Source organism: Typopeltis vanoorti, chromosome 9 (genome assembly GCF_054136105.1).
Source record: "Typopeltis vanoorti isolate ZY-2024b chromosome 9, IOZ_Tvanoo_1.0, whole genome shotgun sequence".
NCBI lineage: Eukaryota > Metazoa > Arthropoda > Arachnida > Uropygi > Thelyphonidae > Typopeltis > Typopeltis vanoorti.
This window is the reverse complement of record NC_143557.1, coordinates 101,685,953-101,706,291: the sequence shown is the minus strand read 5'-3', so window position 1 is coordinate 101,706,291 and position 20,339 is coordinate 101,685,953. Positions and strand designations below refer to the sequence as shown.

Genomic DNA, 20,339 nt, shown 5'->3' with positions numbered 1-20,339 from the left:
CGAATCTACACAAAAAGATTGAGAACCGAAGGCTCACAACATGGGTGTCCATGGTTGGACCGCAATATGCAAGCCTCACAATACCTGACCCAACATGCAACGTCCTCTTCGGTGGTGCGAAAAGCATGTACAGTGAGACGTGGAAGTTTGTAAAACTGTGCTATGGAGCGACAAACACGCTACACCCTCTACTGAGCAAATGGACGGGTAGCGGGGATGACCGGTGAACCTCTCTTACCAGAGTGTGTAACCCCCAACAATGAAATTCGGAGGTGACGGTGTGATTGTATGGTCCTATTTTTTCTGGTTTAACCCTTAACCCCGAATCTCTGTTTGTAGTGCCAAGAACACTGACCTCTGAGATGACTTGAACATTCTGGACAATGCCATCCTTTGTAGCGTTTCTACAGAAATGACCGCTATTTTATCAAGCCAATGCATAGTGGCATAAGACTGCTGCTGCTGTAACTGCGTCATTTCTGGACATGAATGACACCACACTTGACTGGCCTCCACAGAGTCCTCATCTCAACCATACGGTGGGATGACCTGGAGCGTCGGTGAGATCAAGGGACGTCCGCCCCATAACACTCCAGGACCTCATTAGATACCCCCAGGAGGAATGGTCAAAATTTCTCATTGATCGCTATCGCACGCTTGTAGAATGTATTCCCCCTTCATTTCCATGCAGTCCTCGCAGTGAAATGAAGTCTTATTGTATTGGTGAAGGTGAGTGCCATGGCTGTTTGTTACTCACACTATGGCATCCGTTGACTCAGTTTTAACTGCACAAAAGTTTTAACTGCACATCCCTCTTTATGGGTACAAGTGTGTTATCCCTATTTCAATATTCACAAACATGATTGTAGAGATTTGGCGATATTTTGCTTCAAACATTTTCTTGTTGCTTTGCTCATCTAATCTTATAGACGTATATACTTTATATGAAATTATTTACATGTATGATTGCTAATGTTATAATTTTGCTAATGTTAATTCTTTGCAAATAAAGAAGTATTAATGAAGCTTCAACGATGAAAAATTCTGGTGCGCCCTTTTCTAGACCTCCAGAGAGCTTTTGACATGATATTTTATTTTAAAAAAACTAGCGACCATGGGAATTGGAGGATGTGCTCATACCTAGTTTAAAGGTTAGTTAACGTTTAGACTCTAGATCACAAGCAGTAAAAATTAACAGAAGCTATAGCAATTTCATTCTGCTAAACTGAGATGTTCTACCAACCTTTGCAGATGACACTGCATTGATATTCACTGCAAATTTTGTAAGCCAAATGCAAAACATAGCCAGCACATATCTGAAAACAGTGACAAACTGCTTTTATATGAATAAACTTACTCTTAATGCTGAAACAAACAAAAGAAAATTGATCATTTCAACCTCAGAAATACACGTGTTAGCAAAATCTATTTTTCATCCGTATATTTCCTACATAACTGGAATTGTAAAAGTAATCAAAATTGTAACTGCATGGAGATAGAAAACGTGAATACTATAATCTATTTAGGATTAACAATTGACAGCAACTTAAGCTGAAAACAATATATTACAGACGTATTCAATAGAATAAGATTCATGCTATCCCGTGTCTTCTTTTTTAAAAAGATTCTTAAGTGTGACAATTTTAAGAATTATATTTAAAATTATGTTATTTATATTAATCTCAGTAGAGTTCAGATCAGCGGTTTGTAGATTTTTTTAAATAACTTTTAATCTTTTGGTTTAATTATTATCATATTATTCATTAAAAATAGATCTATTTATTAAATGAATCTTATTATATAGCAGGGATGGCCACAACGTGTCTCGCGAGTCGCATGCGACTCGCGTCCACGCGTCATGCGGCTCTTCATGACCAACCAGGAAAAAATAAACAAAAAGAGAAGAGGAGACAACAAAAAAGAGAAACAAAAAAAAAACAGTGAGAGAAGAGAGAGAAAAAAATCAGCGTTAATAAAATTACTGCAATAAAAAAAGTTTAATTCAAAACATTAAACGAAGTTTGCTTTGAACAAATAGACTAATTTTAAAATCGAAACAAATAATTTTAGTTGCTTATTTACTAGTAGAGGCCTTCCTTTTATCCATTTTTGTATCCTTCCTTGTAAATTCCTTAAAATTAGGTGTGTATGTAATTAGTCACAGCAGTTCTTACAAGCTCGTTACAACCTTGCAATGTGCACACTCACTCCCGTATCATCGCATCGTTCAAAGATTGCGGCTCTTCTAAGTCTTACCGGAAAATTATTTTGGCTCCAAAAGGATGCGCAGTTGGCCACCCCCTGTTATATAACACACATCATTTAGTTTGATATATATTCTTCTTGACCGATTATCTTCCGTATATGATATATTCTTTCTAATTACGATACAATATGGACTCACATCGTTTGGTTTGATATATATATATATATATATATATATATATATATATATATATATATATATATATATATATATATATATATATATATATTTATTTATTTATATATATATATATTTATTTATTTATTTATTTATATATATATATATATATATATATATAAATGTACTTTTAAAAATCTGTTCCTAACTTTTTATCAAGAAATTCGAAAAATTCCCGAAGATATAGCCTATTATTCAAAGCGGTGCGCAGATCAGAATCGGAGCACTCACCACTCTCGCTTGTTAGTAAACGAATAAATGCGTAAGAACCTGCAACGGTATGTACTGGCGCTTTGAATGCGAGAGAGGCCGATAACCGACCTAATAATACATTTAGGTGATGAAAAGTAAGCGAAAAATTACTTACACATGAGTTTCAGGGAATAAAGTTTTGTTTGTAGCAATTTCTGCTGTGTGTTCTGTTTTGGCAATCCCTTTGAATACTCTAACAGTAGTCGGCCATCAAATCAGTACCAAGGAAGATGAGAATCTCATCCTCCTTGGTACCGATATTCCGTAGTTTTTAAGTCTTGATGAAATCTTTCACCTTGTTCATCGCTTACAGCACCTAAATTCTCGGGAAATCTATCAAGATGACTTTATAGGAAATGTAGCTTTATGCTCATGTTGCAACCTAGGCGCTGGAAATTTTCAAGCATTGTTTCCACTAGATCTTTGTAATTGCACGCTTTTTTGTTTCCAAGAAAATTATTCTCAACCATAGTAAATGAAGTCCAGGCCTCTTACTCAATTTCGTTCGTAGAGTTGATGAAATTTGGGTCTCTCGTTAAAGTTCTAATTTGCGGTCCCATCAAATACGCCGGCTTTAATTTTTTCATAACTAAGTCGTGGAAATTTTTCACATATGTATTGGAAACAGTCACCTTGTAAATCTAAAGCTTTAACATACTGTTTCATAAGACCTAGTTTGATGTGTAGAGGTGGAAAAATGATTTTTTCTCTGTCGATTAAAGGTTGATTTATAACATTCTGTTCTCCAACATTTAAGGATATTCTAAGAGGCCAATGTTTCTGACTCCAGTGTTGGTTTCTAGCTCGACTATCCCAGAAGCATAGAAAACACGGAAACTTTGTATATCCTCTTTGAAAGCCAAGTAAAAAGTTCACCATTTTAAGATCCACACAGATGATCCAGTTATGGTCTGTATATTTTAATAACTTCAGAAACTTTTTAATGTCCTCATATGTTTCCTTTGAGTGGACTGAATAGCCAATAGGAATTGAGCCATATATATTCCCATTGTGTAGTAAGACACACTTGAGACTTCTGCTTGAACTCAATTTAAAGAGAAGCCGTTTATAATTCATAGAAGATACTTCTAAATGGTTTAAAGTTTTACTTCCAAGAAGTTTTAAGAATAAAAAAGTACCCGATGATTAGGTGGGGTGTCGGTTACTGCGCAGAAGTAATTTGAGAACAGTTTCAGTAGATATCTACATTATCTGGAAAGGTTGTCAAGGACTTAGTATGTGGTTACAAAAAATTATTTTTGATAATCCGTGACGGATGTGCTTACTGAATATCAAAGTTTAAAAGGTATGATAATTTTTTTACAAAATCGAGTGTCTGCCTTACAGGAAATTGCACACTTAACTGAAAATTTATACATGAATGGCTCAAAAAAAAAAAATGTACTAAACTCTTCGCCACCCCGTTCAGTGCAAGCGCTATGAGATATGCCTTTCGACTGCCTGAATAATATTAATAGAATAACACGTGTAGAGTCTACACCATTACATTTAGCTATAGCAACGGTGTTGATGTTGGAAGATAACACGTTTACTGCTGAGCGTTATTTGTTCTACCAACTCTTCAGAGTTGGTAGAGCAAATGTTTGTGAGCAGTTTGTTGGTCGTTTCCGTCCTGCAAGCAATAGTGTCGTCATTGCCTCTATCGAATGGTTCCTACGTACCGGGAGTATTCTGCTTCAAAGCAAAGAGCATTCGGGGAGACCATAAACTCTTAACACAAATGAGAATCACGGGCGTCTGCTGGAGCAAATGTTAAGGTATCCGAAACGCAGTCAACGTCGAACAGTGGTAAAACTTGGGATACCGAGGCGTCACTACAGAGAATCCTAAAGGATTGTCTGTAGTCGGGCCATGTCCTGCTTTCAATAAACACGAACAACGAAGGCAACCAACATGAAATAAATTGGACATTGACTTCAAACCTACACATCTGCCATGATGAAATAGAGCGCCGCATTGTCGAGTCAAAGGAAATCACCTTAGACCCTTTTCATTTGAATAATAATCTTAGCTATAATTTGGCTGACTCTTTCAACTCTACTATTAGATACTGGAGATCGCGTGATTCCACACACGCACAGGTGTACAACAATAGAACTTTAACTCGGACTGTAGTTCAAGCTCATAATAACTGTAATTTACAGTCGAATATTATGGCTTTGTAATTGTATAGCTTTGGAGTGTGTCAATGTTAATTTAAGTGTCTTTTATTATCTTTCTATGTTCTTATCGCCTGAAGAAGTCATTCTTGACGAAACATGTTGCGTTTTTTCAAATAAATGTCATTGTGTTATAATTCTCGGGTTTAAGTCAGTTAATTTAGAAAAATGAATATCTATATATATATATATATTGACGATGTTTTTCTTATATGGGAACATGGCCCAGATAACCTCAAAGTTTTCTTGGATCATTTAAATATTTAAATAACTTTCATCACAGCATCAAATTCACCTCTGAGCTAGAAGTTAACAATTGTCTTTCTTTTTTAACATAAAACTAACCAGGAGTACTTATAATATATTATATATATATATATATATATAGCTTAAATTTAAATGAATGATAATGAGTTTTGTTTACGGTTTTTTTGTATATTAACATCTGAAATCGAAAATTTTATTATTGCCCATATGAACAATTAATATTAAAAGTAAAAGGTTTTGTTTCAAATATGCACTTAATGTACAAGTTAGACACATTCAGCTTCATTTGGAACTGCTGATTCTTCGAACAGGAACAAATCAAGATTATTTTTTTTAGAAGCTATCGTTCCCAAAACGATTGCATCAGTTATTATTAGCTTTTTTTATGATGGTGTGGACTCCTTCTTTGTAGACGATGGTAAACGAAAATCCACAGGCCTTAGTTTCATTTCCGTAAATGCTAGAGAATACTTATGACCAAGCCAAGTCAGCCAGTTCACGCCAATCGCGTTATTACTGTGATTCCCTTTTAGGTACAGTCCATTAAGATTTGAATCATGGCAACTGTTATACCACCAGGCTCCCTTGAACATCTCGGCACAGTTTTTTTCATGTTTATCGTGATCTTTGTCCTTAGTCGTAAAACCAAAGCCATTATGATGTTTCAATAGAGAATCTCCTGAAAAAGAGAAAAGGTGATATTAGTATCATAACAGTATTCCCCTATTATTAACATTGCACTTGAATTACATAAACATGTTGGTAATCTGACAGGTTTCATTTAGAACATAATTATGAATTCGAATATTTTTGCAAAGATTAAGGAAGTCGATAGTAACACCCGACATGATTATTTTACGAGTCTCTTTACTGTTTATATTTTCAAAAGGTCAAGAGGATTTTCTCTTCACGCAAGTACGGTATTACACTGTCCTAGGAAAACCATTTCTCTCTTAGAATATTTACGCTCAGGATGTTTCATCTGAAGGTAAATGGCTATACTTGTAGACGCGACTGTAGGTCTATGAACGGTGAACAGCTCATGCAGAACTAACGAACTTTGAAAGAGGTTATCTTATGATGCTATATCATAGTAGAGTGTATTAACTTGATCATTGGCGACAAGGCCCTTTTGAATCACATCTATGTAATGAACAACCAATAAAGTGCAGTTTTAGGCCGAACTGGCCAGAATTGAGTCTGTTATTATACATTAATAGACATAATACTCCAACCACATTCGGACAAAATTCCAAAAAACCCAATTTAGCTTATCTGTTCGTGATATGAGTAGAAGATCGTACCCCAAATTGAAACGTAGGCAACATTATCAGCCGATACAAATGTGAATTTCCCTCTTTTCTCCAAAAATGCAGAGTGATCCAGGAAGTTAACACTATGGGATGATCGGAAAGCTTATAGAAATCTTGGTACATCGACGTAGAAATGATGTGCAGAAGTGAGTCCACTAAGCTTCAGATTAGTTGTAGGGCACTTCATAAAGAGCTACACAATAGCAGTGTCTATAGAATGGCTTCGTGAGTGATTCCTAGAACGTTGGGTGTCGACATGATCAGCCGTACCATTTTTCCAATCCGATGGGCAAGCGCGGGTATGGTGGAATCTTCCTTACGCAAGAGTGCATTATCCCACCATTCCAAAATATTAGAAAATTTATATAAACACGAAGCACTTCTAACGTAAGAAAGATGTTAGTTTTAACGCAGGTGGACTTTCATCCTCGTATACATGAAGTTTAAACTCGTACAACCAGATCTACGCTTAGAAATTAAAAAAAAATAACTGAAACCTGAACTCAAGATTTTTAACTGCACATATGCAGAAAATATTTCTTCCTTGTACTAAATTTAAATAATAAATTAGCGTCTATTTCAGTTCTGTTTTTTGACATAACTGAAAACCTCAGGTAAAACCTAAGGCTTTCGTATATTTATGCATATTCTGGTGAATATGGAAAAGAAAAATTACAATTATGGTGGTGGGCGTTTCAGGTAATAACATGTATTATTTATCAGATCTAAAGTGATAGCTAATGATAATAGAACTCACTAAACAAGCTTGGAGAAAGTAACTACCCAACTATAACTGAGGTGTCCTTTATTGTTTTATACAGCGAAGTGTATATATGCACTTTTCTACTGTAAAGGTTATTCTTCTAACAGCTTAAGAAAGTATTCGAATCATAATGATAATAATAATAAACATTTATATTATTTGAAATATAATTAAGAAACATAATAATTAAGCTTTAAATCCATTTGAAAATTTCGAGAACACCAAACATAAAATTAGTGCTACATTTAGGACTTTGTCATCTACCAATATGACCTAATTTTGTCAAAACTCGATTATTTTAATCAGCCAGGTTAGCCAAGAGGAGAGCATCTCCGCTCTTCAACCAACGGTTGTTTCTCTTGCACTTGTTAAAATGTTTGTAAGTGATTTCCTTCACTTTATAAAACTATCTCCCGTCTTACTGAACTTTTAAATGACAAGATCACTTTGTTTTTTTTCTGAAGAGCAAAGTTTCCGGTTTATCAAACTTTTAACCTACCCACTCCTTGAAGGTCAATGTTAATAGCATTTTCTGTTTATGTCTTCACAGTGGTCTGATTTAAGACATATATCTTATATTTTTATGACCAATTTTACTATCTTTCTTGAGGAGCGGAATGTCATAAAATATCACATCATGTGTACATAAGGTATGAATTTTTAGCATCAATCAGATTACTAATGAAGATCTTTTTTCCAAATACTATTATGATTAACTTCTGAAGATTATAAAAAGGTCTTTGAATTGACTCTTAATAGATAAAATGATGTCGAAACGGGAAAAAGAAAAAGGAGATTTTATCACTTTAAAATTTTAGTAACAGGCGTGCTACCTCTCAGGCGAAAGCAATTTAGAATTATATTTCGTTCACACAAGAAATATTTTAAATCTATTTATTTTATTAACATCTGGGTTATAATAACTTCTGAAACAAACATGTTACAAACGTTTTTACAAACATTACAAACAAAGATTTTTATTATTAAATTAATTTTAGTTATATAAATCCGACATACATACAGTACAAATAAAAATTATGAAATTTAAATGAGATTTAAATGAGAGAGAACATGAAAGGATTGTTGGAAGAAGTGAGAGTGAAAAGTGAAAAAATGAAAATCGTCAGTATTTTACCTCGCTATGATAAAAATGAATTAAAAAGAAGGGCTATGATGGCAAAAGATTCGATGCGCAGGCTATGTAGAAGGAATGTATGTGAATTTTTGGATGTGTGGAGTGAGTTTGAGGGAAGATTGGATTTGTTTAAGCGTGACGGCCTACACCTGAATGCGTTTGGTATCAGAAGTCTATAAAAACTAATAACTGGTATGAGACCTAACACAGAGAGTCAGGAAAACTAAATTATAGAGGGAGAAATGGTGAGAATATGAGTGTAAGAGTGATAATGTTATATATCTGTGTTAATGAAGAGAATGGGCTTTGCCATGGAAATGTCGACGAGAAGAGAACAATTTCGGGTTTGTGTTCGTCCGGTTCGGACCCATCAAATGTGAGGCATTAGAGAATAGAGATCAGCAAGTTGTCCAACTGTGTCAGGCAGACTGCAAACAATACAATACAAAATAACAAACAGGTAGCTCATCAGGTCTATACACGAATGCTAGGAGTATCAGAAAAAAAAAGGATAGAGTTTGTTGCCTTAGTCAATATGTTGCGACCTCAAATTGTAGATATTAGTGAGGCCTGGATATCAGGATAAGACCTTCTAACTGATATCGAGTGTCAAAGGTATAGTATTTTTAGGCAGGATAGAGAGGATAGGAGAAGAGGAGGCGTGCTGCTAATGATATCGGATGACTTGAATACAGTAGGAGGTGAGATCTATGATTGTCGTACTACAACTATTGACAATATCTCATGTGGCAATGAGTTTGAAGCCATCTGGTGTGAGGTTGAATCTAACAAGATGAATTACATAGTTGGGTGTTGTTACAGACCTAATGGATCGGTTGCTAGAGATGAAGAAATGCATCACCAAATAGAAAAGATGAGTGTGAAAAGAGTAATCATAGTGGGAGACTTTAATCATAATCAAATCCCTGAAATTTACCCTAAAAGGGTGTACAGGATATGATAGTACTACATGAGAAACATCATTATTAACTTCCTACCTACAATTTTCTGCCAAATCAATCTGTTACCTGTCAGAGCTACAACACTGTCAGATCTTATATTTATATATCTATCTTCTAAGGCACTTTTTAGCGTATCAATCGACTTATATCTTGGTCTTCCTCTGGGTCTCTTCCCTGCCAACCTGGCAGAGAACATTTGTTTCGCTAATCTTTTCTCGCCCATTCTGTTTAAGTTACCATACCACCTGAGATTAGCTCTGCTAACGCATTTCTGGATGCTGACAATGTCAGCATTAAATTCTGACATTAATTATCCAAATATTGATTGGATAGCAGTAGAGTCTCGTGAGAAGAATGAAAATGCATTTATTGAGCTGTTGCGAGAAATATCTCCAGCAGCATGTGACAGAAAGAACTCAAGGACAAAGAGTGTTAGATTTGATTATTGTGTCAGAGGGCGTTTCAGTTAAAGACGTAACTATTCTGCCTCCGGTTGGTGACAGTGATCATGCAGTACTCACTTGGAAAGTGACTAAGTTTATGAATGTTCCATTCAAAAAAGGTTGCATGCTGAACTACAAAGCAGGAAATTGTGATCAATTGAGGAGTATGCTGAGTTCAGTGGAAAGGAATCGGTTGCTAGATGGACAAATTATCGACAGTGCATGGGAAGCATTTAAACAATACTTAAATGATGCGATATCAGAATGTGTCCCTAGAGTTCGAAGAATAAATAGAGTAGGAGTCAAATCGATGTGCAATCTTATTAAGTAAGAGATTCATAAGAAAAGGACGATGATGAAGGAATACAGTATGCATAAGGATGGTGTCCATTATTAACGTTATAAGCAGCAAGCTAGAATAGTCACAACTGTTATACGGAAAGCAAAGTCTGAGTATGAAAAGAAACTGGCTCTGCGCGCTAAAGACAACCCACAAGAATTCTATCGATATGCTGCAAGTAAACGAAAGAATGAATATGAAAGAATAACTCTTCTAAATCCAGATGGCGTGAGAATTACAGATGCAGAAGAGGTTTTTCAGCTAATGAATGCCCATTTCGTTAAAAGCTATCAACCTGGTGAACGCAACATTGAGCTCACTGCTACCTCTTCTGGATGAAGACACTCAGATCTATGAGGAGGATATATTATAGCTATTGCACAAACTGAACAAGAATTTAGCAATAAGGACTGGCGGGATATCAGCACATGTGCTAAAAGAGTGTTCAGCTGAACTGGCTATTCCTTTGACCAGGCTGTTTAATAATTGTCTCAGAACAGGAAAGATTCTGCAGGAATGTAAAGAATGTATCGTAGTTCCATTGCACAGAAGAGGGGTGCAAAGACCGATGGATCCAACTATAGACTAATTAGTATCTCAAGAGTGGTGGTGAAGATTTGGGAAAAATTGGTTAGGGCTCACATTAAGAAATGGGTTGACAGTTAATCTCTACTTTACAATGAACAACATAGGTTTATTAAGGGAAGCTCATGTTTTAGCAGCTTTCTGACATTCTATAACAATGTTGAAATTGAACTATCCATTCCCCTTGTCTAGTTCAATTTCAACTAGACAAGGAAAGAACAAGGAAAGTTCTGAAATTGAACTAGATAAGGGGAATGGATACACCACGTTACTTTTGGATTTTATTAAGGCTTTCGACAGAATACAGCATGGTAGACTGTTGCATAAATTTTATAAATTGTGTTTGGGTTATTTTTCAATTTATGGAGGGTGGAGAAAGGACAAGAAGGCTTCCTTGGAAGCTTAAAATGAAGGCCTCTAAGAAGGGGGTGAGGACTAGATTTTTCTCTCATATGGTGGTGGTGGTGGTGGTGCGTGATTGGAATGGATTGCCATTAGATGTTATGAGTGCAAGCAGTGTGAATGAATTCAAGAATCAGTATGATAGCTCGTGTGTGTAGTATACGGCCTCCCTCGATGAGTCTCTGACTCCCTGGAGGTCTCTCTTAATAATAATAATAATAATAAATTTTCAATAATAAAAAATTTAATGAGACGAATAAAGTTTTTAGGAAAGCTTCCACAGTTCGAACCATTTCGATTTAAAACCTTAATGCAAACGGTCAAACCACGTTGTCAGAATGATCACTCCATCAACCAGACGAGTACTTGATGGAAGTCAGTCGATACATGCCAAGAGACAAGTTAAAAATCTCAAGGAAGAAGTTTTAACTTATTGGAAAATTAATTATAAAATAGACCGGCAGTTATCTGCAATAATATAAAAGTAAACTAAAAATAATAATAAATTTGAATTGTGTATCGTATCCTCTAAAATACTATTCGCTTAACTCTGTGAATACACGAAACATACTTCAGGAAATACTACCCTAAAGTGTTCCTATTAATGGTTGCATTGCAAACATTTTGAAATCTAAACTAAGCTGGAAAACAAAAAAAAACGAGGTCACCTAACGTAATAGTATAAGTTTCCAAAAAATGTTGTTAACTGGTGCGATGAATGACAAATGATGAACTTGAGGACAGTGGGGTTTATATAAATAAGGATGGCAAAATATTTATTCAGTTCCTGAAAATAATAACTATGATATTGAAAATAAGCCAGTTGTTCTACTTAAGAAAATTCATATGAACGCGAAAATCACAGATCAGAACTCTGTGAAAAATAATGTAATAACATTTAAAACCGGATCCAAGTAAGAATTAAAACTGAAGTTTTGATCAGTATATTTTTCACTAGCTGTACGTCAGTGAATTGAAAAGCTGATATTTAACATAAATAATTTAAAATAACGACAGTTGATACACATTGCATAAGACAAAATTGGCCATGTAGATAATAACAGAATAAAGAGCCAAAAATAGAAAAGACGGCTTCGAACATGTTATGATTTTTGAGATAACCAAGTGCAAATTAGTCTCCACCCCCTGCTTAGTACTCAAACGGATCAAAATGCATTTTACCAGTCTTCAATCCAAATACCGGAATGTATTCTAGACGTATACATTACTGTTTTATATTTGAAACTATTATTCTTCGTTTGCACTGTGTGGTAAAATTAAAATACCATTTCATCCACTTTGAATGAAAATACAAATAGTTATTCGCACCTGCATCTCCCCTGTAGCCATCCACGTGCAATTTATAATTGTATTCTTCACTCTCAATCCAAAAGTTATCATAAACTGCATAGCGATGTTGTCCGGAGAAATCACTGAAGTCAAACCGGATAGAGTTGGGTCTTTGATTGGAAATAGCATGAATTTTATCATTACCTAAAAGAAAATAAATAATTTTTAAAATTAATCATTAGAATAATTTAAATGAAACGTTTAATAAAATGTTTTTAATCAGTTTGATTAAGAAGAATATTCAAGAAGAAATTATTTCTTTGTGTGTGTGTGTGTGTGTGTGTGTGTGTGTGTGTGTGTGTGTGTGTGTGTGTGTGTGTGTGTGTGTGTGTGTGTGTGTGTGTGTGTGTGTGTGTTGAAGTACAGATGTGAAATTAATTAATTAATTATATACTGTGAAGGTATTTGAGAGGATTCAGCATTCCCAGCAGAATAACGACTGTCCTTTCACAGCACCATTTCAGATTTAAAGAACATGTTTTATATCCTTCCATAATCATCGTTAAATCCTGCTCAGATTTTCTGAAAATGTTTTAATTAATCGATTAAAATTAACTTTAATGATTATATTTTTGGCTTATTCCTCCGTTACTTACCCAACCAAAAATCTTGATCTAAAATTCCAAATCCAACTTTGTATTCTTGCCATTCTTTATAAAAGTAATCTTGGTCTCTTCCATACCCTCCCCTTCTTTGAATAACCTGCAAGAAGTGGATTATTATGAACTTGTTGGTTGGTTACTACAATTTTGTAATATTACTTGAGTTGTGTTATACTGTATTTATGTACACCTTAATAATTATTGGTTCGAAGAAATGAACTTGGAGTTCAGAGATGGTTGTCTTCAATTTGTAATCAACTTTTCATCGTGAAAATTATATTTTTATCTCTCATCTTTTGTCAATAAAATTTCCTGTTTTTATTGCTTAAAAAAGGGCAGTTTATTTAATAAAATATCTTACATAAAATGTTTTTTGTAGAAGGTTGTCCTATTTTTAAATTATAGCAATTATAGAAATTAAAAAAAGAGATCAATTTAATATCTTGCCGAACATTATTACACAGAGTATTTTTTGCTTAAGTCAGTAGTATGGAATGCATTCGTATTCTGTTTACATCCGAATGATTATGTAATGATTAATGATTAATGTAATGATTAATGTAATGATGTAAATCCAGTGCGTACGCAAACGTACGCACTGGATTTTGCATTCATGACACTACTTTGAAGAAGAGAAAATGCTGAAACCTTTCTTTATAATAAGGATCAGCAATCTTCCATAAAATTATAGAACAAATTCATAACTTACTGAACAAATTTAACCTAAAATGTGATTTAAACGATGAAAATTACTTCTAGTACCAAATATAGCATCCTGATCATATTTAACTATTTAAATCTGTTGGATTTCAATTTACCACAACTGAATTAATATTTTCAACTTTGCTTTAAATTGCATTATTTTTATTTATAAAGAGAGTGATGATAATCAAGGTTGCATAAATATTTTTATATAAGCAAAAAGTCATAGGTATGCTTATTTTAGAAGAACTAAATTATTTCAAGTATTAGTGATGTCCATTAAATAACCAAAAATACTCTAAAAAGGTAACACATCTTTTTTGGATTTGGTATGACCATTAGGAGATGTCAGAGGGCGGAACTGAATCCAAACGAATATCAAGGCTTCATCCTTAGCAGTGGAGACTAGCCGTGGTCGAATAGTGACAAGGACCGGAAAATTACAGTAGTTCAGATTGTATGGAATACAACTGTCCAGTGAATGAAGCATTATATCGAAACTATTCTAAGATGAATGAGAGCCAGCCTTTATTGGTTGTCATCCATCTTAGAACAGTTTCGATATAATGCTTAATTTCTGAATTCTTGATTATCGAATTTTCTTCGAAAATACTGGTATAACACACCAACTTTGAAGCCAAAGTAACACCAAGACTATTATTCTCAGCAGTGTAGTCGGGAATTTCTGTGTTTAATGAAATGACTTCAGACTTAGAATGAAATATGTCAAAGCTTGTCTGAAGTGTAGCTTGAAGATATTTTTGTATTTTTATTTCTTGTTTAAACCGGTTATTTTTATCCTATGCGTTTGAATAAAATGTGAAATTTTAAACCTAAATAACCCCCACATGCACACAAAAGAAACATAAACTGATTTGAAAACTTTGAATCTCTTTAACGGTTTTGATTCTTCGATCTCCCTCTCCATACAAACGCTTTTATTATAAGTGTTTTCTAATATAAACATAAGCACATTATACTAATAGAGCCGCAATATTTCAGCAAGTATCGTCGATACTATTTGAATTGAAAGAAAAGTTTCAGCAGAAAATGGATTGTCGGGTTTCACAAAGAGCTGGTAGGATTTTGTGAGAGTTTGTGAGAGGATTTTTCCTCTCACAAATGCTCGTTTTTCATCTTTCAAACAACACTGAAGCCTGAAGAAAACGCGCACTTAACTGATAATGCAATGCACTACACTTATAGAGCCTTGGTTCCTTCAGCCGTAATTCAAAAAAAAAAAAACTAGATTTATTAAGTGACTTTATGTATTAACAGTATACTATATTTGATTATACATGGCGATATCGCACTACTCTGATAAACTTTAATGGTATTCGTTAAAACTTTAGACGTGTTCTACTACTCAGCCGCAAAACGAACGAAAACATTTCAATAAATATAAGTAAGAAAACCTGACATTTCCAATATACATTTGTTTATAACTGCATGAACACAGGTAAACTGCCATGCACACAGATGCAAATATCAAGAAAGTATAAAGTCATTGTACCTGGCAAATGAAAATCTCTAGGACGAATTTATCTGACTGCAGATGTAGAAAACAACCTCTGTTGCCAGTCAGATAATCGTTGATTCAGATCAATATTGTCAGCCTCACGGACGTGAAGGTTTCTAGACATTAAATGATAATACGACATGCATTGCAACACGGTCCAACATCTCATTAATATTCCACCATGTCATATAGTACGTACATGAATTATTTCAAATGACCCGCATAATAAAAATCAATAGGATGCATTTCAGATGCCCAGGAAGTCCACGAAATTCATCCATCTTGACCAATCAATCTTTAAAGAAACCTGTAATCAAGATACCCTCTACCGAAAACGACTGAAATGTAGTGGAGCTCTTCTGCCTGAACCACATGTTTTTCCTCCATGCCAAGAGGAAGGTTAGAGCGAATGGTAAAATACGTTTTCTGGCAGGATTTACAAAGACGTGACCGTAACAGTATGTCGTCAGCTTGTTTGACAAAACATACAGTCCTGTTAAACTGTCTCCAAATGCAATTAGCCATGTTTTGATGGCGATTTGCTGATATCATGACTGAATAATTATATGTGGATTTTTATTGTCCCACTTGGAGTTGTTGTAGTCATTGAAAATACATCTTGAGTGAACCTCTGTTATAAACACACACAAAAGAGAAATCGCTGGTTTCAGGTGCTATGTTGCATAAATTACTGAAAGACTATTAACTGATGCTGGTTCTCTGGTAAAAGCGATCGAACCTGCTGAAAATGTTATTGTAAAGAGTTTCGTGCATTACCCTCCATAGAACGATCTGAAAAAAAAAAAAAATCCTCTTCTATTGTAATTCTCGGTGTGCTAGCGCATAGCTAGCACACCACAGCGTTCCGGTATCTGGTATCCATGAACTGGTTATTCATATCCTCTCCCCCCTTCAATTCTTTCGGTAAAATTGTGTCACTTTCACAAGGGCAGTGATGATGAGCGAACATTCCAGAGTATGGAATTTGACGACTAGGAGGACAGCCTCTTGATAAAGTATACCTGCTTCGTCTGCATTTCCATTGATAAAAAGTGCACATCAGCTAATGCGGTATACGTCAATTCATTCTTCATTGCAAAACACACCAACGTATGACTTTGAAACAGTGAAACGAATAGCAACTGCCACTTGTTCAAAGTGAACCTACCAGAACAAAAACCTGACTAAAATCAACTCCATCATATCTTGAATGCTGATCAGAATTTTTTTTACCAAGTTCCTTAGTTCATAATATTAAATCATTACTGTTGTGTTGTCGTATTAACTCAAGTTTTGGATATTGCTTAAATTTTACGAAGTATTTATCATTAGGTAAAGAGATGTACAGCAACATTCAAATATCTTCCACTTAATATCATTTTTATGTGGAGTTTTTAAGTAGACACTACTACCACAGGAGACGCAATTTTAGCCTATTTGAAAACAGAAGAATGATACTCCAAATCACTAAAATTCCAGGTTGTCCCAAGTAAAATTCCAAAGGGAAACTCATTTTCAAATCATTTTTGCTAAATATGTTTTCAAACAGTAATGTAAAAATAAATAAATAAATAAATAAATAAATAAATAAATTATTCGCAAATTCAAAGTTTAAAGGAACATTGATATAATGTAGGGTTTTAGATAATCTTTTAAAACATTTTATATGATATGAATTAAAATTCGATTTTAACCGATAATATATATATATATATATATAAGTACATCTAGAACTTCTACTTACTGTCCACCCTCCACCATCGGCGTCCATATCACAATACACCTCGAAGCTGCTGTCCATTATTACCCTGCTCTTTGGCCATATTTTGTATATCCCACTGCTAGTTTCACCCTGTTGATATATTTCAGCACAATCGATTGGCGTACAACGACAACGATCGTTACCTTCAGCTATCAAAATATTTTGGATCACACAATTAGATTGATGAATAATTAAGCAACATACTCGTAAATAGTGAAAGAATTAGATGAGAAATATTTAACAGGATTATTGTTAGGAAATAAAATTTTGAAATGATAATCTTATGAAATAGAAGATAAAAATATAACCTATGCTTTTCAAAATGATTTTAAAAAAGTATTCATATTTTTAAATATTTAAATATGAATTTTAGAAAGTGTAATACATAATAAAAAAAAAGTTGTATTTGGGGTTAAAACCAAAAGTTCTATCAATATTTTTAAATAAAATTAAGACACTATTTTATTATAACAATAAATATAATATTTGAATTTCAAGATGTATTACAATACTGCTGAAGAAATAGGAATCAATCGACCGTGAGATGCGGTGATTGATTCATTCAATCCAATACCCTTGGAGGGTAATGGATGGCAATGCTGTAGCCAATGAAGTTCTAACTGAGGCTCGGCTATTGCTGTTACCCTCCTGCCATGATCAGAGCTTTAATTGCTCAATAACACCTTATTCCTACACTGTTCTCTACAGATAACGGGGAAGATGAAAAGCATTCTTGCTTCGCCCCTTTAAGCCAGTCCTTATAAGGACTTAAGGCTAATCATCATGAACTCTGGGAGGGTAATGGATGGCAATGCTGTAGCCAATGAAGTTCTAACTGAGGCTTGGCTATTGCTGTTACCCTCCTGCCATGATCAGAGCTTTAATTGCTCAATAACACCTTATCCCTACACTGTCCTCTACAGATAACGTGGAAGATGAAAGGATTCTTGCTTCGCCCATTTAAGCCAGTCCTTATAAGGATATAAGGACAATACTGCTATTATCAGAGCTTATAGCGCTATATTACCCATTCATGCGTTTTCTTCTACAGATAACGGGGAATATGAAAATATTCTTGCTTCACCCATCTAGCCAAAAAAATAAGTATAGTATACTTTAGATTAATATACTCTATACTTTCCTCATAATAATTATATGAGTGTATATATATTTATTTATGTTACATATATTTATATTGAAAGCGCATATAATTATTTGATAATAATTATATTTGTTTTCAAGAGAAGAGATAATAAAATTTATACCGTGAAATTAATTTAGTTAATCGCAATTTAAACTGTGTGCATACTTCTTATCGATCGATTTTCACTAAATTTATACTTCAAGTATGTGAAATGATATTTTAAATCTGACATATAAATAACAAACTTCATGAACGAGTAATATCACCTAAACAACAGTCACTATATCAGAACTGAAACCTTCCATTTTTGTTGTGCATATACCGTGCTTTTTTTGGCTGATTTTAGAAGGATATTTCATGTAATAATAAAACTTTATAGATGCCTTGAAAAACGTGAAGTTTTTTGAACCAAAAATCAAATCAAATATATTTCCCAAAACATTTTGGAATAAGATTACCTTTCAGCAGTATGCTGTTTACCAAGTTGAAAGCGTCGTTGAATTTCTTGCGAGATTCAGAAATGTCACACTTGATATCATCGTCATAATTACAACGAACATCATAACACATCATTATCACAATTGAAATGAGAAGAGGCGCACTTCCCTGGATCATCTAAAAAATAATTGCTTTTATTATTTCTTTAATAAAAAAAATATTTCTGCATAATGAGTATATAGAAGTGTACTATTAATTATTATTTTTTTTAAATATAAAGTGAAAAATTCTCTTTTAGATTTCATTTATCACGACTTTGACTAACTGCTTCCGTCCCGATTATTTGTTAGATAATCTTTACGCCTATTATTTGGGAAACATTTCTTTTATTGTGTATTTGTTGATATGAAGTGTAAAGAGTGTAAATACGTTATCGTCTCTGTTCTGCATAAAGCATTCTTCACTAAACAGAGAAATTTTTAAGGATTTTTCAAGACAACGCATCTTAATAATAGTTATTTTAATATAACAATAATAACATAACGATAACATTTTATGTGTAATTCATTAGTAAGGTAAATCTTAAAAAATATATATATATAATTCCTTATAATGATATAATAACTCACATTATAATAGCAAATGCAATATTTGTTATTAAATAGCTTTTAAAATATTTCGATAGACAACATGATGTTTCTAATATTATAAGTAAAAGTGAAAACATTTAGTTATCGTGACCTACCTTTAAATACTAAATTACAAAACTTTTAAATGCATTCACTCAAACAGCTAGTACAGCAGACTAACGATAAGCTCAATATTATGAAACAGAATAAACCGTTTGCAATATATCTAAGTATATGTGCATGCTTTGGATACACTTGTGAATCAAGATGCTACTATCTATAGAGTATTACTTAACTTTCTAATGTAAATAGTTTCAAACTAGAATGATCTGCTAGCATTTGAAACGACTTCCCAAATGGCTAAGTTGCGATACGCCTACGGTTTACAAACGTCTCATGTTTTATGAGGCATAAAATGGAGTTCTACTGATTTTATGAAGAAAGTATGGTGGTCCCACGAACTTTTAATATCCCCTTTAAACGTGAGAGTCGTGGGAGTGTGTCTGCTTCGATAAACAATTAAAAGCTTAATAATTAAAAAAAACTGGCTGACGATTAAAGTATCTCGATATTCCAAACGTAATCTCAGAGGTTTTCCATAAAAACTGCTGTTAACTAGTTAACCTTTGGGTTACAAACATTTCTAGTTTTAATTGCTCTGCTATTTATTATCTGCTCGAAGAACCGGTATTTTGAAAATTAGGACTCAAATAAATCGTTTTTATCAAATATTATTTATTTGTTCTGATTACTTTGATTTAATTTCGCAATTAATTTTTTTCCTAATGCTATTTGGTACGCATTTTTGTTCAATTAACTACAGGCATACCTCAGACATAAGACACATATTAGATTCCAGATCCTCTCTTATAGCGAATTTCGTCATATAGTGAATCGCTGTTTTTTGTTTTCTTTTTCTGTTTTATGTAATGGTTTAATAATATTTTAAGTGGTCATACATCGAGAAAGCAAGACAACCATTATGATCCTTAAAGGAAATTCAGACAGGGAAGTTCTTGAGAAACAAATGTACATTAATGGAGAAAGAACTGAAGAAGTCATCTCGAGTACCTAGAATCCATGATTAATGTGAAGAATTGCTTTTAGG

The 20,339-nt window shown here is 33.8% G+C and overlaps 1 protein-coding gene across 1 annotated transcript; it reads right to left on the bottom strand.

Annotated features, from left to right (window-relative positions):
- Window positions 1-5,321: 5,321 nt before the first annotated feature.
- Window positions 5,322-19,545, bottom strand: LOC150103318 (techylectin-5A-like). Its single transcript, XM_090397957.1, has 6 exons — window positions 19,348-19,545; window positions 18,623-18,779; window positions 17,003-17,169; window positions 13,032-13,137; window positions 12,415-12,579; window positions 5,322-5,821 (listed from the first exon to the last, which is right to left on the bottom strand). The coding sequence occupies exons 2-6, from the start codon at window positions 18,777-18,779 to the stop codon at window positions 5,526-5,528; spliced, it is 891 nt and encodes a 296-aa protein (XP_090254083.1). The 5' UTR covers window positions 19,348-19,545; the 3' UTR covers window positions 5,322-5,525.
- Between the last annotated feature and the right edge of the window lie 794 nt (window positions 19,546-20,339).